The sequence below is a fragment of the Vipera berus genome (assembly GCF_964194415.1).
Source record: "Vipera berus genome assembly, chromosome: 4".
In the NCBI taxonomy this organism is placed as follows: domain Eukaryota; kingdom Metazoa; phylum Chordata; class Lepidosauria; order Squamata; family Viperidae; genus Vipera; species Vipera berus.
This window is the reverse complement of record NC_138206.1, coordinates 70,397,770-70,420,993: the sequence shown is the minus strand read 5'-3', so window position 1 is coordinate 70,420,993 and position 23,224 is coordinate 70,397,770. Positions and strand designations below refer to the sequence as shown.

Genomic DNA, 23,224 nt, shown 5'->3' with positions numbered 1-23,224 from the left:
TTGGATCTGTTTAAGACAAAAGTATGCTTTCATTTTAATTTCTAAAATGTATATAGAATACTTTATGGTGATTATTGACACTTAAAGACAGATGATGTATTTATCTTTAATGAGAGATTCAGGCTTAGCCTGTGCAGCTATTATTCAGTAGTGCTATAAGGCATATTTATAAAGAAATAAAAGGCTATATACTTAAAATACACACATTGGTATTGAAAAGGTGGCTGAAAGGCACCTGAAAGGCACTACATGTATTTTAGCTGGATGAAGCAGCAAAGAAAAGAGGCTATGTGGATGGTATAAAAGGTGTTGTACAAGGAGACCACTTATCTAACATTCTAGTAAGTAGTTCCCTAAAGTACTAGGATGATTTTTGGTAACCAACAGAATAGGGGTTAAATCATTCAGATTAATTTTATATGAAATATCTCATTAATACCTAAATAATCTCAGAAACATGAACAGTTTTAATGTAGCCAATAACTTGATTCTTTGAAATATTAAAATAATGTAAGCTCTTTTATGCCAACCCAGTACTTATGAGAATTCATAATTTTGGCAAACTAAGCTTCAACCAGCTCCCTATTTGCTTCATAATTAGGGATTTTTCTCCAGTGAAAATAAATTAGAACCTATTTTCCTTCAAGAGCGATATGGAAGTACACGAAGCAGACAAGCACCGAGGTACTGCTGCATGAAGTAAGCAAAAATCCACTTGCATGATACCGATTCTAGTCTCTTGGAAATAAAATATTCTCTCTCTTCTAAATGCAGTTGCAAGTGTCTGAGATACTAAATATTCATCATTTTTGCATACTGTCTCAATTACTAGGACTCTGGTCTATTCACAGCAATCAACTAACCCAACAAAATTCTAATAATTGAAAAGCATGAAATAAGCAATTATAACCCAACAACCATATGATGGCCCCAGAGCTGTTAGAATAGTTTTCAGGGGCTTTTCAAATAAACAGATGGGTCACCCTACTTCCAAAATCCAACTATTCTAGAGCATGGAGAAGAAAGCTTGGGAAAACTTGATGTCTTATTCAATTTATATAGTCACCACCTCACTTTTATGTCACTCTACGTGGCTTACAATATAATAATAAACACAGTACAAAAAAAGAGCATCAGGGCATTATCAAACCAATTATTCAGATTGCCAGGATGGGGCTGCATTGCACAGCCAGGGCCCAGGCTCCGGAACAAAGGTTTTCAAGGTGTTATGAATGGCCAATAGAGATAAAGCCAAACCAATATTTATTTATTTATTTTATTGAATTTATATACCGTCATTTCCTGAAGGACTCAGGGCGGTGTACAGGGTACTTAAAACATTGATACAAAAATTAAAAACAATTAAAAGAATTAAATTAATCCATGAAAAAATATAAAAACCCTAATTAAAAACTCTCAGCCTGGGCCAGAAAGCTCTAAGAGCCAGGTCTTCAGGTCCCGGCGAAATGAACGAAGGTCGGGGGCGGTCCTAAGCTACGCGGGCAGCTGGTTCCAGAGGGCAGGTGCACCCACAGAGAAGGCATTCCCCCTGGGTGTTACCCGCCGGCAATCTTTAACCGGCGGCACCCTGAGAAGGCCCTCCCTGTGGAAGCGCATATCTGTAAATGATGCTTAAAAGTGGTGTCTTTACAGAAATGGCTAACCCTTCAGCCAATACTGCTTAGTCAACAAACATGCCCCTTTTGCTGAATCAGGTCGAGACTTGGGATGAGATGGTCCCATAAGTACACTGGTTCCAAGCCATTAAGGGTTTTAAAACTAACAACACCTTGAATTGCATTCAGAAGCACAGCAGAAGCCAATGTAATACATAGACCAGTGTGGTGTCATGCTGAATAGCCGGTGCCAGTAACAGCATAGTTGAAGCTTCTGAATACAGTACTATATAAACTGAGATGATCTCTCCTAGAGATTCTGTATATTTATTAAATAACACTAAAATGATGTCACAGGTAGCAGAACTCATACTTTAAAATACCCCATCCACTTTCTCAGACTTCACATACCCAAAAGAATTCCAGATCACTCCCATCAACCTCACTTCAACCAGACCAACCTACACCCAAATCTAAGAAATCAGTACAAGAAAACCTGCAAAATCACTCTAATAGATTCAGTTGCATTGACTTGTTTATCCTTTCCTAACCTAGTCCGAAAGGCCATCAGCCAAGAGCATCAACATCAAGGTTGTTCCATGACCAGAAACCTGGGTAGCATATTTCTGTCAGGCATACTTACTTCAACTTTGCCCAGCCAGATGAATGTAGTCTGATTGTGAACAGACCTTACATTTACCAGTAGCAATTGGAGACCAAGGCATTTGACAACTTAGTCACTTAAGCACGGGGAGGCAAGTACGTCAGAACAGACTTTAATAATAATGAAATAATAACTGACCTAATAACCTTTGATACATGCCTCATACCTTGCCCAGCATCTTGCATTGGCCAGTTTTTTGCCCTACCCCAAATTCAGAAGGGCCCTCAAATCAAACATTTCATTAGTACCTGGCCATATAAAAGGTATTTCTGCAGGCTAGCTTGGTTTTCACATGTACCACAGAATACTTCTTACTCTATTCACAACTACCAATAATTATTCCTGACAAGCACATTCCTATCAAAACATTTCTAACAAAAATACCCCCATTGTCCTCAAACCTTAAAATTTCACTAAAAACCAGGGCATGTTAGGAAGAGAATCCTATACCCTCTTTTCTCTCACTACAGAGGGAGCTGTGAAAGTTTCTCACAGCTTCCCAGATTTATAGATTCTAACCTATAAATCTCTGGTAATCCAAGTCCTTTATCTGCTCTCTGAACTCCTTAGTCACTTGACTATTTCTGACCATACACTGAAACTGAAGACACTTCGCAAACATCAACTCTCTCATTCAGCCCAGTACATCAGCCTCTTTCCATTCTTTGCCTTTGAGGCTGTCTCTCATTGAGCTCTCTAGAAATATCACTCTCAGATCAAAGCTGGGATCCGGCTCCTGTACCAGATCAATGTTCTTTTTGCACGAGAGTAGCCTACACACTCCTCTCATCTTCCTGTGGACACCTACAATTTACAACACTGCCACATGATTTACCATCCCCCATCATTTGTAAAACAGCCCAAGGATTTTCCACTTTCTAGTCCAATCCAAGTTCAGATTCAGATCTAGTTCCATATTTCATCTATGCAGTCTTCTAAGAGGAGTCTTACAACCTTTTCAATCCATCAATAACCAGTTTTCCACTTTCAATAAAGTACATAATAACTTTCAATAATGTGCATATTATTTCTCTACTTCCTCTTTCTTACATTCCATTATCCTGCCAAATAAAATCTTGCTGAACTACCCTCCTAAGAAAGAAAAATGATGGCAGCTAAGATAATTGGTTGGGTGCAATAAAACAACTATAAACCTAGTGAATATTTTCAGATTCTTTACTGATAACTTGCATTGCTTACTGAAGCAAATATCACTATGTTCATATGATATGCTTAGTGAACCAACATTATACAAGTTACCCATGATTCTGGGTTCAAACGTACACTACTAAACCATAAATTAGCTAGTGGATTTCATGCTACAGTCAACTGTAACTGAATAGTTGTAGTTCAGGATGTAATGAAAGTACAATGATAACAGTTGATTGAGTGGACTCCTACAAAATTACCAGATCGCCTAGGTATTATTTTAAATAGAAAATGGCAGACTTACCTCTACTTGAATTCTCCTTGTTACCTTTACAATGTAATGTACAGCTTGCATTCACAATTATTAATACGTAATTTTAACAAATGTCATCTGAGCTTAACTGGAATGCTGTTAATGCTGTCTCTTAACTGAAAAACATTTTTACATGCTCATAGGTAGCACAATAACCATTATTTGTTGCAGATGCATAGTATACCAACTAAGTTGACTATATAATACTAAAACGCGTTCCCCCGAGGGATATTGGTTAAATATTGATTTTTCACCTTTAAAGAGCTTCTGAATGTACCAGGTATGATGTAGGGTAAGAATCATCCCCCTCCTAACTTGGAAGACCAAGTTAACACCAACAATAAATATATTTTGAAAGATAGATGCGGAGTGAGAAAAGCTCCACTGCCGTTATAAATATAATGTAGCTACCAGCCTATTTCGCGAATAGGGCAGGAGTAATTGTTTCATAAAGTCCACTAGTTATTTCACGTGGTGCGACGTCTGAAATATCTTTTGGAAACAAGTGCCTCACACACTAATTTGTGCTGCATGCCTTCTAAGGGCCAGGACGGCGTAACAAAGAATCTCGAACTTAAGAAGACTCACCCTATTCTACTGTGTTGTATTTCTCTGAGAGAGCGTCTTAAAAGCCAAAGGCACCTTGAAAAAAACATTGGCTTGCCGCCGCCGCATGCCCGAGAAGAAAACACGGACAAAAAACTACAAATCCCGTGAAGCGTTGAGAACAAACCTCGACTAGAGGAAAAAGCGAAAGTCATTCGTGATCTCCGGGCAGAATCCTATGAGTATCCCTCATGAACACTGGGAGTTGTAGTTCCAAACTACTCCCGTGGATCTCCATCGGAGTAAAGGCAGACCCCGGATGCAGAGAAAAGCTTCTAGTGATTGGCTGAGTCCAAGGAGATATGGAGGGCTTCCGGTGCGGGCTGACTTGTTTGGATGCCGTCTTCACGTTATGGCGGCGCGCAGAGTCTTTCCAGTGTGTGTTTAAGGCAGTGCTGCCGCGGAGGCCAAATAGACTGTTAAGCCGGAGCCGTCTGAAAGAAAGGAGGCGGCGGCGGCCCTACGAGTTGGTACAGGACTATTCAAAGGTAAACTCTTGGGTTTTCTTTCCTACTTTGCTTGTGGAGAAGGAATTCAGTTGCAGGTGGTGTGCTATAGTTTCAGTTTGGGGAAGTATTTCTCCAATGTCTTTATATTCCCTTGGGAGAATGCCGCATCGGAGCAGGGATTGCTTGCAGGCACATCCTTCTCCTGGGAGGATCCGCAGTAGAAAAAGGATTGGAAACTCTCGGAGCCATGTGCGCTTGCTCGCCGCGCTCTTTCTCCAACAAGCCGGGAGAGAAGAACATGTGGAGGGATGTCGAATCGAGAGTCGCCTTGGCGACTGGGTGCTCTAAGTCCGTCTGACGCGAATTTCCCATTTATAAATGTCGATTCTGCTGCATCCAATCTTGATCACTGTATTCTCGTGGGAAATCCAGGTTGCTACTGTCGCACCGCCAAGAGATGTTGAGTCAATTGTGTGTGAAACTCTTAAAGACAGGAGGGAGACGTTTGATACTTGAAACGACAGGCTGCTTGGGGCTTACCAGTTTGAAGAGATTTGCTTTTTTTAAAGGAAAAATCAGCTTGTCAAGGAAAAGAAGTGGTCAAGGAGTAAACTCTAGCAGCAGTCTTCTCCTTTCTTCTGCCAACCAGAAGAGTTAGTAAGTTAGAAAATTTCCCCGAGATCTCTCAATTGCCTGGTTGTCTTGAGTTCTGTTGCTTTTGGAGAGGGAGAACCTGCAACGAAGAATAGGCAGCAGCTATTCTTTTCTGACTCATCCCTTCTGGGCATGGTGGAAAATAGAACTAGGCCCACAGGGGCTATAAAAACCAGTGGTATTTGCCTATTCATTTCTTTTCTCTTAAGCAGAACAACCCAAAGAATTGACCATTGAAGGAGCACACCCACACGTTTTCATTCACTCTTTTATATCTATAGGTGAACTAAATGTAAATAGTGACCTTGGCCACAATATCCAGAAACAGATAAGTGACTTGCTTTCTTTAACTGAGTGGTGCAGAGTGAACTAGAAAGTTAAAGAAAGATGGCTGTTGCTCCTTGAAGGAGAACTTGCTATGTCTGTGGCATTGCTGTGTTTTGTTACCTCACAAAATATATCTTGCATGGAGAATGTTGGTTAAAGTCCAACCAAGAAAGACTAGATGTAAAAAGTAGGCCAGATGTGAAGTCATTATGGTGCTTGTTTTGTTAACAAATGACAGCCATTAGGCCTTAGTGCTCTCCAACTTATGTAATATCACTACTAGCAAATGTGGGATTTGCTTCCTATTTGTATACAGAAGCTTACCTGCCTGTAATGGTGGGGGGAGGTTGTCCTTTGTTGGTAGTTCTTTGATTAGGGTATTAAACTAGGAAGGAGGAAACCATACCAACACTAACAGGACAAGCTACTATGTAAATAGTGAGTAAACCCTATCTTGGAGTAAGGAAATATTTGCAACTAACTAAGCTCAGCACCAAAGACTCCACATTGGAACTCTGAGCTACATACATTCTCTTCTATTGGAAAGCTGTTGCATGTGACCATTATTTACTGCACAAATTTTCACTGGTACTTGCAACCCTCAAACATGATCACTCACGAATAAAATTCATACGCTTGGGGAGGCAATAAACTTTCATAAGAAATAGTTGATTTGTTGTCTTTAGCCTTTCTCTTATCACTCAACTCTAAACATTTCCATTTTAAAAAGTAGAAATCTAAATTTTGGGAGATATATATACTAAATTTCACTTAAGATGTTCACTTACAGAATCCTAGAACTGGAATTTAAAGAGACCACAGGGGGCATCTTAGTCCAACTTTCTGCAGTGTGCAGGGGGAAAAAACCCATCCTTGAGATGGCTATTTTTTTTCTTTAAAACTACCAGAAATGAAGAACCCACAATCTCCAGAGTTATACTGCCTCACTTACAACACTTACAGTGTTGTAATATTTTAGTTTCAGGAAAATTTTCCTTTTAATTAACCAAGATCTAGGTTATCTATCTTACATCCATTATTTCTGGACTTAGTTTCTCTGGCAATGGAACATTGATCATTTTCCCAATTGAATCCTTTTATGGGCCTTAGCGTAGGACTGAATCCCTCAGTCATCTTTTGTTCAGACTAAATATGCAAAGCCCCTATAATTCCTATAGAAAGTTTAGAAATATATAAACTTTTAAGGCAATTAAAGCTTTCAGCTTGTTATAGCACAGGTTTTTCAGGGCTAGAAATTCAACCCAACTGAATTCCGTTGTAGGCGACACAGGAGACTCAGCCAGTAGCAACCGAACATTAAAGGTGATGGTAGGGCAAAGTGTAGCGAAGCAAACATTAGTTCGTGGCTTTTAAATCAAAGAACGAATAATAATATGCCGTCGTTTCGGTTTCCCGCGTTCCCTCGCCACGCTAGACGTTCATTTTCTCCGCAGAGATGGGAATAGGTGGTCGGCACAGCACAAATCCGCCCGCGTACACCTTCTGCGTCTACTTTCGGGGCGGGGGTTTCAACCACAGCCGGGTGTTTGGGCGGAAGAGACCGGAAGTTCCTCCTGCGGCGGCGTTCTAATCTGCTTCGCTAGGCTTCCGGTTTCACAGTGCGGGTTCTTGGCGGAGGAGGTGGCTGTAGACGCTTTCTTGGTAGCCTGCTTATTCAGTCTCTTCTTTCCCCACTTCCATACCTGGGCAGGAGCCCAGCGTTTGGCTGAGAGAGATGGGTCTCGTTATCCCACCGTGCCGCTTCTCACAGGAGCTCTAAAGAGCCGGGGCGGGGGGAGGTTTGATCATAATCGAATGGAGCTCCTGACTGTTTTTTTCCTTTCGGCACAGTTCTAAACGTTGAAGCAGTGAAGTTAAGGAGACTTGCCTCCAAGTAAGCATATGGCATTTCCCTAGGATCAGCAAGGAGCATGGTTATTCCCGTAGCATCTGCTCATTCTCTTCGTGCAGTATCACGTATAAACATGCTCAGTTGGTTGGTGAAGCGTGCCTATTTTGGTGCCGTGAAAACTTAGAACAATGCGTTTTTTCTTTAATAATTTGAGTATATTTGTCTTCCCAGTGCAAGTTGATTACTGTGGAAAAATCAAAGGTTTGTGAATTTGGAATTGGCAACTAGGATCAGTTGGAGGATAGCAAGCATACTACAAATACAATGCTACAGCAAGCAGAAACAAACTGTGACAGCAGAGAAAATGCAGATGCACAAGAAGTAGAAGATTACATTCCCCAAAACAGAAAGCTGTTGGGGAAAGAATACTGTACCCAGGAGTTGCGGGAGGAAACTCCAGGGAGAGAAGAAACTCGTATTGACCCACCCGATGGGCAGCAAGACTCAGAAAATGAAAAAAACAAAGAAAAAACTTTAGGTACTTATTGATATTGAAACATAGATTTTTAATGTTGAACATACTGTTTGTCTTTATTACATATTTAAAACTCCCATGCTCTTAATAGCTATATGTCTTAAACTCAGATGTTTTATTGAACCTTATTAAATACAATTTTGATAATTAAATATATAGTGCTTTGCTAGCTGCCTCTCTACATTTCTAAATTTTGTCGATAAAATGGATTTTTTTATATGGAATCCAGTATTTGTACCCAATGTGTTTATACTGTGATTATTCAGAAGTTTTTGTTGCCCATTCTCAGGCCTTGTCTTGTATTAAAAATGTTGTTGCTTTGGCTGAAATTTCCTCATATTTTACATTTTTATCGTCAATATTCTAACCATGCTGCTCACTACTCTGATAATATTGTCTTGGTCTGTAGGAAAAGAAGTATTGTTACTTATGCAAGCTTTAAACACACTTGCTACTCCAGAAGAAAAGCTAGCAGCACTCTGCAAGAAATATGCTGACCTGGTAATATATTTTAAATTTAATGTTATAAACATGGATAGCATAATCAACCTTGACTGATCCTGGACAAACGAAGCAGGATTAAATCTGGCTAATATTTTAATGGGATTACACCAGGAAAACCCAGGATCGTAGACTAGACTGGGAAATAAAAGAAGCATTAGGAAACCACTATCATATTGTCATGTCCCTCATAACTTGGTGGAAGTTTGATCTTATATAAGCAACTACAAATTCTGTCAAGAATATACCTAATGGACAGATTTCCTGGAATTTATCTAGTACATCTTGATTACGTAGAGTATTTAATATTAACAATGCAAGATCAATGTCATCTGCAAGGAAAAAAACTAAAGCAATTACCAAGTGTCTAATAAAATGTAATGCATTAGACAGCAGATAATTTATCTTTAGGATTCAGTGTCTTCCTTTAACAATCAAAAAATTAACATAGACAAATAGTATTTTTCCTATCCTATCCTGGTCTTTTGAAAAATGATTTTAGTTCTTTATATAATCTAAATAGATTAGATTATAATCTAAAATGCCAGGTAACACTTCCAGCTTTAAACATAAGAGTGTGATTTAGTTTTCACCATACCATGTTCTGTGAATGAGATTCTCTGACTGATAAAAGTCAGCTGTAGAAGCTGGTGAAAAAGATCCTGGTGTCTCAGTGATAGGACAATCATTGTATGGCCTAGGATTGGAAGCAAAGCATGGAGCTGAAGTGATTTAATATCTTCATAATTTAAAAAGTGAACTAAACTCTTAACAGATGTGCTACTTCCTGCACAGCTTCGCAAAATGCATTGGCATAAAGGAGTGTCTTTGCTTGAACCAGTAAAATAACTCAGTGCTACTGATTTGTTGTTTTATACATGTATGTGCATGCATAGCTGATCCTTTTCATTGGTATCGTAGCAGAAGATCCTTTAAATATTTTTAAAATATACTTACCGGTATTTATTTATTTATTTAGATTTATATACCGCCCTTTTCCAAAGGACTCAGGGCGGTTTACAGGGCATTTAAAAGAAAGTCAATACAAACGTTAAAACAAATTAAAAAAGATTAAATAAAACCCTGAGAAAAATAAAAACCCAGTTAAAATTAAAATTAAAAAAAAAATTCTCAGCCTGGGCCAGAGAGCTCGAAGAGCCAGGTCTTCAGGTCCCGGCGGAATGAACGAAGGTTGGGGACAGTCCTAAGCTCCGCAGGCAGCTGGTTCCACAGGGCAGGCGCACCCACTGAGAAGGCCCTACCCCTGGGTGTTACCCGCCGGCAATCTTTAACCGGCGGCACCCTGAGAAGACCCTCCCTGTGGGAGCGCACTGGACGAAGGGACATACAAAAGTGACTTGACATACAAAAGTGACATTTTTAAACTGCAATTGAAGTTTTTTATTTGGGAAAATAGAAAAAGAAGCCAGTGTTACCATAATAAAGATATGTGTAGTAAGAGCTGAGTTAATGGAATGAATTGATTTTTGTTTCATCCTCCAGCATAGGTTACATAGGATAGATAAAATTGCATCTTAGAGAAACTAACAAATTCATATGCACGTTAGGTCTGAAATTGGAATACCAGAAGTTAAATATTCTCTTTAAACATAACTGAATTCAGATATGTGTATCTTCTCTTTTTTTCATTTAGCTAGAGGAGAGCCGAAATGTTCAGAGACAAATGAAGATGCTGCAAAAGAAACAAGCACAGGTTGTGAAAGAGAAAGTGCATCTGCAAAGTGAACATAGTAAAGCAATTCTTGCACGTAGCAAACTGGAATCTCTCTGTCGAGAACTACAACGCCATAATAAGACACTCAAGGTTAGTTTTCTACAGTAATACATCAATAAACCTGAAACAAATAGTTCTCTTTGGATATATGTTTTGGAGTTGTAACAAAACGGGACTAAGTTGAAGAGGATGACCATCCTAGATAGGTTTGTATTTTTTGGTTCAGTGTATACTTTAATCGGGTGTCTTTTCAGAATGGTTAAAATGTAGAGCTGCCTATTCCAAGTTATCCATTCTTACTTGATCCTTGTTTCCTCTATTTGCTAGTAGGAATTGGGATACCATGATCCTATTATTTGAATATTTGATATTGTCTATCGTGAGGCAATTAGAAAAAGCATTATATCCATGAGTAAATATTTTCAACTCCTATGAATAAATATTTCCTCTTCAGTTCACATTTTAAAAATGTTGGATACCTTTGTTCTTTTTCTAATTATAAATTTGAAAATAGTTTTATAGTAAATGATCACTTACGGAAGTTGGTTCCTTCCCTGGTACTCTAGTGCTTTTCTTGGAGTTTCATTTCTGTCACTGATTTTCCCCCAAATTATATCTCATTGAAATGGTTCTTGGTTTATAACATTAGGCCATGACTTGTTTGGATGTTGCTCATACAGACATCACTCTCAGTGATATGCCATGATTTATCAATTACCTTAATTATGCTCATTTAGTGTACTAAGTTAATCAAATTGCTTTATTTGCTGTGTTTCTCTTGGTTAAAAATTATTCTGAAGTCTCTTTTAAAAAAACAATTTTTAAAGTATAGTTAAATAAATGGATATTTTTAAATATATACAGTTAAATAAATGATGCTTTTTAAAAAATGTAAAACCCTTTTAAACTATGAACTTTTGAAAAGTTTTAAAACTGTAATACAATACACTACTCTAAACTAGCCATGCCATAGTATCAGAGGAGGATTCTTCATGGTATCATTATCACTTTTGTAATTTCAATGAAACTGGTGTTCTGTTCTTATCTCCTTTTGTGGAAATTTAACTTTCTAATAGATTCTATTTCACTATTGCTGAAATAAGAATCAATCTGATTTTGATTTTCTATTACCTAATAATTAGAACATAGAATAATAGGGTTGGATTGGACCTTGGTAGTCTTCTAGTCTACCACTACCAATGGTAGGAGATCCTATACCAGTGATGGCGAACCTTTTAGAGACCGAGTGCCCAAACTGCAACCCAAAACCCACTTATGTATCGTTGGGTGCCAGGTGGGCGTGGCTGCGGTCGTAATGGCAGACTGGGTGGGACTAAAAACTTCAATCAATTCCAACTTTGTGAGATTTTTTTTTCCCTGCGAGAAGTTGAAATTGATTGACTGAATCTTTGGGGGGTTTTGCACACGGCGGCGGAGGCCTAAAGCAAAAAGGTTTTATAAAACCTAGCTGAAGGCCTAGGACTGGGTCTCTGTGTGCCACCTGTGGCACGCGTGCCATAGGTTTGCCACCATGGTCCTATACCATTTGGGACTTCCTTTGGGCTTGTTGGGATGAATACAAGAGTTGGAAGGGATGCACAAGGTCCTCCAATTCAACCCATCCACCCAAGCAGGAGACTCTCTTCAGGCAAATGGTTATCCAATCTCTTCTTAAAAACCTCCAGTGATGAAGCACCCACAACCTCTCATGGCAAGCTGGTTAATCTCACTGTTAGGAAGTGTCACCTTAATTCCAGGTTGCTTCTCTACTTGATTAGCTTCCATCCATTGCTTCTTGTCCTCCCTTCAGGTGCTTTGGAGAATAGGTAGACCCCATCTTTTTTGTGGCAACCTCTCATATTAGAACACTGCTATCATGTCAACACTAGTTCTTCTTTTCACTAGACTAGACATACCCAATTACTGCAATCATTCTTCCTATGTTTTAGTTTCCAGCCCCTTAATCATCTTTGTTGCTCTTCTTGGCACTCTTTCTAGAGTCTCAATACCTTTACAAGGCATTATAAAGTGGAATTAACACTTCATGTGATCTTGATTCTATCCCTCTGTTAATGCAGCCTAGGACTGCATTGTTTTTTGGCAGCTGCAGCACATTATTGGCTCATATTTAAGTGGTTGTCCACTAGGACTACTATATCCCTCTTGCAGTTACTGCTGTCGAGCCAGATAACTGTGCATTTGGTTTTTCTTGCCTAACTGTAAAACCTTATCTTTCTCACCAGTGAATTTCATTTTGTTAGATAGGGCTCATTGTTCAAGATCTTCTGGATCTTGAGCCTATCTTCTAGGATGTTGGCTATTCTGCCAGCTTGGTGTCATCTGTAAATTTGATGCATTCCCTCATCTAAATAGTTTATAAAGATGTTACAGAGAGTACTGGGCCTATGTGATACTGTACTATTATGTGGACTTATATAACAGCTAATTTGACTAGATTTTTTCAGGTTTGTCTGGTTGATATCAGGAACATGTCTTCTGTAAGGCACACTGTTCAATAAATTGGCTTCAAGTTAGAAACAGTTATTAGGGACGCGGTGGCTCAGTGGGTTAGGATGCTGAGCTTGTTGATCAGAAGGTCGGCAGTTTGGCAGGTCGAATCCCGAGTGCCGCATAGACAAGTGAGCGCGTTACTCGTCCCAGTTTCTGCCAACCTAGCAGTTTGAAAGCACGTAAAAATGCAAGTAGAAAAATAGGGACCACTACAGTGGGAAGGTAACAGCGTTCCGTGCGCCTTTGGCGTCTAGTCATGCCAGCCACATGACCACGGAGATGTCCTCGGACAAGCTCTGGCTCTTCAGCTTTGAAACGGAGATGAGCACCGGCCCCTAGAGTCGGAAACAACTAGCACGCATGTGCAGGGGAACCTTTACTTTTACCTTTTAGAAACGGTTCCTCATTGCATAGCAACAGTTGGCTCTGAAAGACATGGACACCTTCAAGTTTCTCTGCTGACTTTCATCAGAAGCAATTTTAATTTGAAATGAAGTTACTTATAAGCAGCTTTCTTTTCCAAGTTCAAGTCCACTGTTACCATATTTGTAATTTAGAAGCCTTATAAAAATGATGCCCCAGTTGCAATCAGAACTTTTAATGTATTGGTTCTGAAAACAAATCAGTCCTCATACATATTTGTCAGGTGAAGCGATGAAAGAATTTGAAAACCAGTATAATTCTAATATTTTGAGATGTTAAGATGAAGCTGGGTTGCATTTTCTTACTGTTGGACAAAATCTAACCAAAGAAGCATGTTTATAACTGGATTTTAATCTCTTTGGGGAAAAGGAAGAAAATATGCAACAAGCTCGTGAAGAGGAAGAGAGACGTAAAGAAGCAACAGTACATTTCCAGATTACATTAAATGAAATTCAGGCACAGCTAGAACAGCATGGTGTACACAATGCAAAACTCCGCCAAGAAAATATTGAACTGGGGGAGAAACTGAAGAAACTTGTGGAACAGTACGCACTCCGAGAAGAAGTAAGTAAACCATACTAATAATATTTCATTAAAACTATAATACTCATAATAAAACCTTAACAAATATCTCTCCAACGTTCAGGAACAGATTTAGGGAATAAGCTTCATCTACAGAGATAGATTAGATGAAGAATTGGCCTAACCTTATCCATTAAGCATCCGTGCTTATTGATGTTAGTTTATGTCTTCCCAAGCCTCCAAATCCAAATTATTTATATGTTTTACAGTTGTGCATGGCTCATTATAAACAATGAAGATCATGAAAGAAAACTAGCTTGTGGTTGGTTTTTAATTTGATTGCAGCTATGCTTTTCTCTAGCACATGGATAAAGTCTTCAAGCATAAAGAACTGCAACAACAACTGGTGGATGCCAAGCTTCAGCAAACCACACAGCTGATAAAAGAAGCTGAAGAAAAACATCAGAGGGAGAAAGATTTTGTAAGTGTTTTTAAGAAAGCTTGAGATGAAAGAATTCTTTAGTAAGTTGTTACAATATCAGTTCAGACTTTTTATTGTTATAAGAACAAGCTGCAATCTGTTTGGTTTTTGATTGTATTGACAGGCTATGCAGATTAATGTGTTCTTAAATTATAAACAGCACATTGTTACAGTATAACTTTGTAATAATACAATGTATAACATAGTTTTATGTATGCAGCTGTATGCCTGTTGGCCCTCCTTCATTTTCCAAGCTACAGGTACAATTTTGCATAAGTGTGTACATATCAGAAATACAATCTTCCCTGATATTAAGGTATCCTAGATAGAAAACAATATTTTCTTTGTCCTCAGCTGTTAAAAGAAGCTACCGAATCTAGACACAAATGTGAACAGATGAAGCAGCAAGAAGCCCAATTAAAACAGCAGGTAACTAATTTAAGTTGTGATTGGTAGCTTAGCTATTAATCTGATAAATGAACTTGGGGAAGTTTCTTAAAAATTGAAATTATTAAATTAGTAAATAGGAAGCCTAAAGCAATTCTTTGGTAAAGGAATACAATAATTAGGCAATTCTTTCCTAAAGCACTAAAATTCAGTGTCAGTCGCCAAATACTAGTCACCCACTGTTATAGTTTGAGGCTGCATTAACAGGAAATAGCTTCTGTAACCCTGAAATCTATATGGTTCATCTTACCTCCGAGGTAATTCAAGTTGTTGCAGGCCAAGTCCATTTAAAATATGTATATTTACTGGCTGATTTCACAGACAAAACAGATTGAGGTTTTTTATAAAGTGCATAAATACAGAATTCATATACCAAATAGACAATTACAATTATATTTCAATTTTATGACAATTTGTTTTGATGTGACAGGGAAATTATTTTTCCCAAAGTAGCTCTATTTTATTCATCCTGCTATGTAGAACTCTTTTTGCTGAAATACTATATCAGATGAACTTCCAAAAATTATGTGATAAGCCCACTTATAAAAACATGTTTTAAACCGTCCTTGAAGGTCCACTGGATTAATCTTTATTCTTTTATTGTTCAGCTAAAATCTGTCCCTACAAAATTATTCATTTCTTCATCTGTTTAGTTAACATGTTCTCTTTTATTTCTTTGTTTCCTTATTCCAAGCATGTCAACCTCGCAATGTCACGTGACGTCGTGTGACGTATCGTGACTTTTTCCCCATTGCCAGCAATGGGGTGGGTGCAGTTTCAGGACGACGCGTCCAGCCTGCGGGCCAGCAGTTTGACATGCCTGCCTTATTCTAACCAACACTCCCCACAGTGCTTATCCTAAAATAAATATATACGGTAGTCGATATAAAGAAATAATACAAAAAGCAATCCACTAATTGCACAAAACTTCCCTATACTTGTGTTGTTATTTGGTTGTGAATTTATTGTATAACCAATATTCAAATTATTTTGGGGAGAATTAAAAAAATGAAGTAAAAATATTCAGTGCAGATAAGATGTATTTAAGGTGATGTATACATGTTTTTTACTAACTTAAAATTTGTATTTTAAGGTCTCATTTTAGTATAACATTATGAAGGCATGTTTTTGGGTCGGACTTTGAAATGAAACTACATAAGGATGGAATTTTTTTTCATAACAGCAGTGTTTTGATTGTTGTTATTTTGATATAATCTTATTACAGAGACTTGTACATTAGCTTTTATCTGTACACTTTCACATAAGACCAAAATCACCCTTTAATATTTTTTTTGCTATTTTCTACACAATATCATCTGTAATGAGTAACTAGTGTATTATGTAAATTATTCTAATTAAGTCTCTAAATTAGATTTAAACATTGTTACTTTTAGCTTTCTCTTTACATGGATAAATTTGAGGAATTCCAGACAACTATGGCAAAGAGCAATGAACTTTTCACAACTTTCAGACAAGAAATGGAAAAGGTAGTTTATTTTCTTATCTATTGGTCACAAGAAAAATTTGTAATGTTTCTGATTTGTCTGTGTATTAATGGATAAATAAACCTCACTGAACTCGGTGGAGTTCACTTCAGGGAATGACAGATATATACAGTTGAATCTTCTCTCCTCGGAAATTGTGTTTGTTCCACCTCATCTGAATACTAATTCATGCATTGCCTTGAGTTTTTTAAATGTCACCTGTTTTTGAGATCCTTTTCCATTCCGTCACTCTTTTTTTTTCATTTTCTCTCATTTCATTCACTAATTTTGACTTTATTATATATTTCATCCTTGTTCAGTCTCCTGCACGTTCCCTAAATGTGATGGGCATTCACATTCATTCAGCATCCATTCATTCAAGACTCTCATCATTTCTTATTTATCACACATATTGAATTACCGAATTTCCATGCATTATTTTTATGTCTCTTCTGACATGCCTAACTCTCAGTTCCATAGAGCATATATAGAAGCCTAATTTTCAATACAGTACAATATCCAGTGAGTGTGCTGTCCCGCTCACACACACACACACACACATAACTCTGGTTTAGTGGGTTTATTAATATTCCTCCACAACTCTTCACCAAAAACCCAGAACTGACCCAGTTAAGTCCATCCACACGCAGACCAATGCTAGTCAACAGAGCAATGGCCAATGAGTCCGCAAGGCAATTGAAAGTTTCCCAATCAAAATAAACCCATCAGGCAAAATTAAATCCACAAGGCAAGAGGGTTCAAAAGGCAAGAAAAGTCCAGAGTTCCAAGGACACAATTCAAGTCAAGGCATGGTGTCAATCCAAAGCAAGGCAAAAATCACAATAATCAGAAAATACACTTCTCTTTACAAGTAATCTGGCTGACCTTCTCTGCTCCTGCCTTTTCTCTGCCCTATGTGTTCTTGGATCAGGTGCAGAAAGCAGTTCCTTTTCCTTATTGCTGACCGGCTGAAGCTGCTTGCTTTACCCACCTGAAGCCTTAAAGCTATCATGCTGCAGTTGTGCTTCAGCCAAATCCCTCTCAGATGGCTGCTTGGAGCCATTAACCAACTCCCCTCCAGACGTGCCTGGAACTGGTTCATCTTCCTCTGACCTGACATCTGGAGGGGGGGGGGGGAGTCATCATGGCTATTTTTAATTATTTCAATAAGGATTCATTTCTTGCAACAGACAACATTCTATCCACTACCTTTCTATCTAAATTGTACCCCTTATTTTCTTTCCCATCTTTAGTAAAAAAAATTGTCAAAATAATACAAATTCATCTATTTTGCTCTGTTGCCATTTATGTGCAACTTGCAATCATTCACCCAATTATCTCAGCCTTTGGTTAATATTCTCATGCATGGTGCCAATTTTATCATACAATTATTTTAACATTTGCCGTAAATTATTTGGGTTCTCAGACCATTTATTTTTGTTTGTAAAATGATTGTGTACTTTGTTTTAAATCTTGTGAATGAGAAGCAATTAATCTTTTTAAAATAAAAACTAAATTTAATCTCAAGAGACTGAGAAATCTGGGTACTGCAGTGAGAAACAGTAGATTAAAATGCTCATTTACAGCAATTTGCTAAAAATCAGTGTAATTAATTTAATTTCAGATGACCAAAAAAATAAAAAAACTGGAAAAAGAAATAGTAGTGTGGCGTACAAAATGGGAAAACAACAACAAGGCGCTCTTGCAAATGGCTGAAGAAGTGAGTATCAGTTTCCATTCTTAAAAATCAAAATTCTATTTTTAGTTTTTATTTTATATTCTGAACTAAATGAAACTCAAAAGTTACTCAATGATTAATTATAAAACAGTATTTCAAAGGATATAATATGACTTACAGGGTCTGCTTATATTTTAAATTGAAATTTTGCTAGTGCTATGTTCCATAAAAAGATGTTGCCATCTTCATAATAAAAATGTATTTCGTTTGTATCTGAATATTTTCAATCATCAGGAAAAACAGTGTTTTTGTTTGCACAAAATAAGTTGTATATCACTTTTATTTAAACCATCTAATGAGTGGGAGTTGCAATAAACTCTTCAGATTAAAGAAGGGTACTTTTACATGGGAAAAAAGAACTTGAATACACCAAGAAAGGGGAATTGGAATTGCGCTCCTCTTAAATGACAGATTTTGAAGCCATAACTGGCCAGTAAAAAGGTTTTGTAGTTTTCTCATTGGCTGTTTTAATAGAGTTGAAATACATTGTGTAAGATTCTTCTGGGTTCTCTATGCTATCTTGTTTATTACAGAAGACAGTTAAGGACAAAGAATACAAAGGTTTCCAAATAAAACTGGAGCGTTTGGAAAAGCTATGCAGAGCTCTTCAAACAGAAAGAAATGAGTTAAATGAGAAGGTGGAAATTCTTAAAGAACAGGTTTCTTCAAGAGAAGCAGATGTGGATCTAGCTGTACCTGTATTTCAATCATGCACACTCAACTCTCATGAGAAGCTGGAGATTTCTACTAATAAAGAACAAGAAGGAATCCAACCAGATGTCGAAACAAGAGCAGCAAATGAAGGCTCTGAAAAAACTGTCAATTTGGTTTCCATTCCTGCCACAGATTTTGTTGACTAAAATGTAAACACTGTGTTAAGAGATATATTTTGTGTATAACTTTAACTGGTGGTGGTAACTATTAGTTTTGTGGTGAAAATTTTCTTACTTTTTCTACCATATCTGTATTTTCTTAGAACAGAACAGAATTTGCCTGGTACAGGAAGCTGCATAGCAGCTATTGAATAGCTTATCTATAAAAATAATCCACAACTGTATTGCACATTTGCATTTTTTAAACAAAAGAACCCTATTAAGGATGCATGCAGTGTTTTTCTTCTTATCCAGTAATGAATTACTGTGTCATCTAAGACCCACATACGCTTTTGTCATCATGTTAAGGGAACAACTTTGATCAGTCTTTGAGCTTCAATCTGTGTAGTAAATTAAAATTTAAAGCTGAAATTAGATTACCAAGCAGTCCAGTAAAATACAATTTGGCGTGTGACTGGCCATACTGATATGAAAAAGCTGAAAAATCTTACAGGGTTTACTGTAGCTGCTAACTTGCCTACAGCCATGATTTAACCTTGCAACTGGAAAAACAGGGTGTTACAATTCATATTTCTCAGGATTGTCTGATAGTCAATATAAATTAAGTAACCTTTCTATTAAATTGAAGGAAATAAGGCAGAAAACAAGCATTGGTAATTTGTCTAAATAGCCACTAAGCTAAATCTGGAGGTATTTTGAATGCAGTGCTCTTGTCACAATGATTTTTAAAAAATGAGCTGTAATATAAAAACTGTGGTCATGCATAATTGCAGCTTATTAAATGCAACAAGATTTTTGGTAGTGGTTGCTAGATTAAAATATATAATCTATGGGACAGAGCTTTCTGGGAATTCTTTTTTGCCTACTTATTAGTGTGAAATAGTGAGCATATATAAATGCACCATCACTGAAGGATGATTGCAATGAACCACACTCAGTACAGGAAATCCTAAAGTGTATATTTCATAAGATACACATTCTTATAAAACTGGTTTGTCCATGATAAAATGTATAAATTATATAATTTCTCTAATCCAAAATACAGGAAAAACATTCTGATCTCAACTATTACTTTTGTAAAATGAAACGTCTTACTAGACAAAACATACACATAAATGGAAGTGCCTTCTGATATCTCAGTTACTTTGAATTTGGCACTTCAGTATTTATGTTCTAATAAATGCACAGCATACTACACTTTTTTAATGGTTAAAATTATGAATGTAGGTCAGTTGCAAAAGTTGAGGTATCTCCCATAATCTGATTTTTTTTAAGAAAAAAGGGACCAAAAGAATGCTGCTAGGTTACATGCTGCTGTTAACTCTGCCTACATATGGTATATCAGCTTCTAGTTGTTCTGTTTGGAGAAATGTAAAACATAACAAATTCTGGTACCTACTTTGGATTCATTTTCTTGAAGCTTTTCTTATTTAAGTACATTATTGATAAATTCTCTATCTGCCTGCGTACTCTTCTCACAGTTTAGTTGCAAATTATTTGAATTTAAGGCTTTACTAATTTATTATCCTTATCTATTACAATATACAACATCCTAATTGAAACAAAGATTGAAGAAAACCTTTGGGATATTTGTACCTTTGAGCAAAATCAATTAACATTAATAATATACTTGGAAAGTCCTGAATTGGAAACTAGCTTAAAATATATTTGCATTTTCTTTTGTATGAATTCCAAGTTCTGTAAGGTAAGCAGTTGATGTATAGTGGAAAATACAAATACAAAATACAAAGCCCAATTACGCTGTCATCAAACAAATCTACAGCTAGAATTGCAAACACTTTCAGCTTGTAAAGCAGCACAAAACAGCTGAGAAATAGGATAGTGAAACAAATGCCTGTTGAAAGTAAAAACTGCAAAAATATTCCCTGGTAGGTATTATATTTTGATTAGTTTTACCTGTGGCTACAGTTGGTCTAATTGTAAGCAAGGGTGGGGTTTTTTAACCAGTAGCAATTATAGATGCATAAAATGAAGCTATTGGAATAATGACAGCTTTTCAAAAAACTTGCTCATGCAATTTTTCTCCAACTTTTTCTTCAGTCTAGTCTCAAGACATTCCATGCATTGAACAATAGAGGGCTAGTACAGGACAAGCTCATTACTTGTCTCCTTTGCCATACAGTGGTATGCTGCACTGCCATTTTTCTGCTGATTTGTTCAATGTACTTTAGTTATACAGCTCATGCTTATTATAGGCAGCTAGCTGTGTGTAAATTGATAATCATGTGCTTATAAAAACTGAAAGCTATTGCTCATACCTCCACTACTTTATACCTGCAGTTGATTTGCATCCAGTGTGTTCAGTATAGGGGGTGCAGAGTTTTTACTAATGTGTAACTTGGGCTTCAGATAATAAATAGCTAAGCCCTAGAATTCTTTGGAACATAAGTATATACATGCACATTTTAGGGCTGAATCTTTCTAATCCATTCTTTTCTTACACCTGGTTTTGTTGCAGTTCAATTCTCAGGTGTTACAGAAAATCTACCTCTTCAGACCATAGATGGAAATAACTGTGAAAAGTGATGCAGAACTTTAGCTTGTGCTGAATGCTGCTTTATTATTGCAACCCATACCCATGAAAAATGCTGACTAAATAGGCACTCTTGGTTTTTGCTTTTCAGGAACATTTTGTAGAAATTTTTCACTAATGTGAAACTGAAATTTTATCTACTCCGTTCTGTGTAGATTAAGTAAATATGTGTGCTTAATATATTAGACTCCGTGTATTTTATTCTAAATTAAGATTGGTTTTGTTTTTCTCAATATCAAATTTTTTCAGATGTGTGATCATCATCACATTGTTGCTTGAGTTAAAATGCCTTAGTTGTAATGACGACATTCAGTTTTGTGTCTCTGGTTTGGTACCAAAAAAGTTAGAATAGAAATTAAAAACTCTTTTGAGAGTTGAGTGCCTGAATGGAAAAAATGTCTCCTGTAGATGATGACAGTGTCATGATTCCTAATGTTTACTGACCTTATAGCTTAGATCTCTAAAATTTCTATAGCTTACATTTCTTCTGAGACAAGTGTCAGCAGTCCTATGCACACACTCCTCTAAATTAGCTATGCACAGCTAAGAAATAGGGAGATGTATGTGTTAAAATGTGCTATGAACCTCTACTGTGCAAAAGGTGAAAGACCTATGTGAGGAGGGTTTACTTACTATAAGAAGTTGAGAGCATCCTTGGCTGCAGGAGATTAGGGTAAATATTTGAACCACAAAGCAAAACGTAGGCCTGTAACAGATTTCAGTATTATGGAAGGAATTTTCAAAAGCTACTTAAGTTACTCTGTTTCTTTCTCCCTCAGAATTAAAAATGAATGGGGAATCGTGACATCACTGCTCTAAAACTAACAGTTCTTTATCACAGTTCAGATAGGCTGCCATATACGTTTAATCATATTATACAGGATTATTTAGCTGATAGGCAACCCTCTCACAAAATGTTTTAAGTCTTAAAGCCTTTTTAAATATTTTAATTATTGCATAATAACATATTCAATAACAAAATGTAAGTTAAGACTAAATGTAAGCTAAGACTAAATTTATCTTTCCCAAAGCACTAACCCATATCCCATTATTTTGAATGATAACCTTCCACCTAAGAGAAATACTCATTATCAAAAAATGAAAGGGTTAGGGTTATTCTGGAAAAAAATAAGAGTAAAGAAAATAAAGTTAGTATACTACTTAAAATACATGTTCCTCCTAAGCTAATACATATTTATTTCCAAAATAATTACCATAATTAAAAATATGTTTAATCTTTAAATATTCCATTTAATAAATCTAGTCATCTAATCTTTTAACTCTTATTCAAAACACTTTAATTGATTGTAATTTTTTTAAAGTCAATCACATTTAAATATCTAAAACATTTCTTTTATATAAGCCCGTGGTGGCAAACCTATGGCACGTGTGCCACAGGTGGCACGCAGACCCCTCTCTGTGGGCACGTGCGCCCTCACCCCAGTCCTAGGCCTTCAGCTGAGTTTTATAAAACCTTTTTGCTTTAGGCCTCCACCGCCATGTGCAAAAAAAAAAAAGGTTCAATCAATCAATTTCAACTCGCTGGGAAAAAAAAAGATCTCACAAAGTTGGAATTGATTGATTTAACTTTTTAGTCCCACCCAGTCTGCCATTACCATTGCAGCCACACCCACCCAATGGTCACACCCACCCGGCACAGGACGATACATAAGTGGGTTTTGGTTTCCAGTTTGGGCACTCGGTCTCTAAAAGGTTTGTCATCACTGATATAAGCCATTCCAACTCTTTTATATTACTCATATCAAGAAATAAAATAAAGCAGAAGAAAGAGAATACTGTGTTACTTGAAGAGCTCATCCCTCTTAAAAT

The 23,224-nt window shown here is 37.0% G+C and overlaps 2 protein-coding genes across 5 annotated transcripts in view; one reads left to right on the top strand and one right to left on the bottom strand.

The window, feature by feature from the left end:
• CTPS2 (CTP synthase 2) overlaps positions 1-4,582 on the bottom strand; it is a 147,054-nt gene extending 142,472 nt beyond the window's left edge. For 2 of the 3 annotated variants that reach the window (XM_081327028.1, XM_081327033.1), the window contains exon 1: positions 4,331-4,510. In XM_081327028.1, the coding sequence (XP_081183154.1) occupies positions 4,331-4,503 (173 nt within the window). In that variant the 5' untranslated portion in view covers positions 4,504-4,510. Of the gene's footprint in view, positions 1-4,330 lie in introns of all 3 variants that reach the window. The other variant, XM_081327030.1, reaches the window with a different exon arrangement.
• Positions 4,583-4,671: 89 nt separating this feature from the next.
• On the top strand, positions 4,672-21,574 carry TXLNG (taxilin gamma). 2 transcript variants are annotated; one of them, XM_081327039.1, is made up of 10 exons: positions 4,672-4,836; positions 7,862-8,168; positions 8,575-8,666; positions 10,321-10,491; positions 13,705-13,899; positions 14,219-14,338; positions 14,693-14,767; positions 16,180-16,272; positions 17,894-17,989; positions 18,541-21,574. In XM_081327039.1, the coding sequence occupies exons 2-10, from the start codon at positions 7,955-7,957 to the stop codon at positions 18,865-18,867; spliced, it is 1,383 nt and encodes a 460-aa protein (XP_081183165.1). In that variant the 5' UTR covers positions 4,672-4,836; positions 7,862-7,954; the 3' UTR covers positions 18,868-21,574. The 2 variants fall into 2 exon arrangements, with proteins under 2 accessions (XP_081183165.1, XP_081183166.1); XM_081327040.1 differs by lacking the exon at positions 4,672-4,836 and adding an exon at positions 7,331-7,672.
• Positions 21,575-23,224: the final 1,650 nt, after the last annotated feature.

What these genes read in the sequence shown, in the direction of transcription:
- TXLNG (XM_081327039.1), top strand. Translation starts at nt 7,955, where the DNA reads ATGCTACAGCAAGCAGAAACAAACTGTGACAGCAGAGAAAATGCAGAT. An exon ending in AAACAAAGAAAAAACTTTAG is followed by an intron (nt 8,169 to 8,574) that starts GTACTTATTGAT and finishes CTTGGTCTGTAG; the next exon opens with GAAAAGAAGTATTGTTACTT. An exon ending in GCCATAATAAGACACTCAAG is followed by an intron (nt 10,492 to 13,704) that starts GTTAGTTTTCTA and finishes TTTGGGGAAAAG; the next exon opens with GAAGAAAATATGCAACAAGC.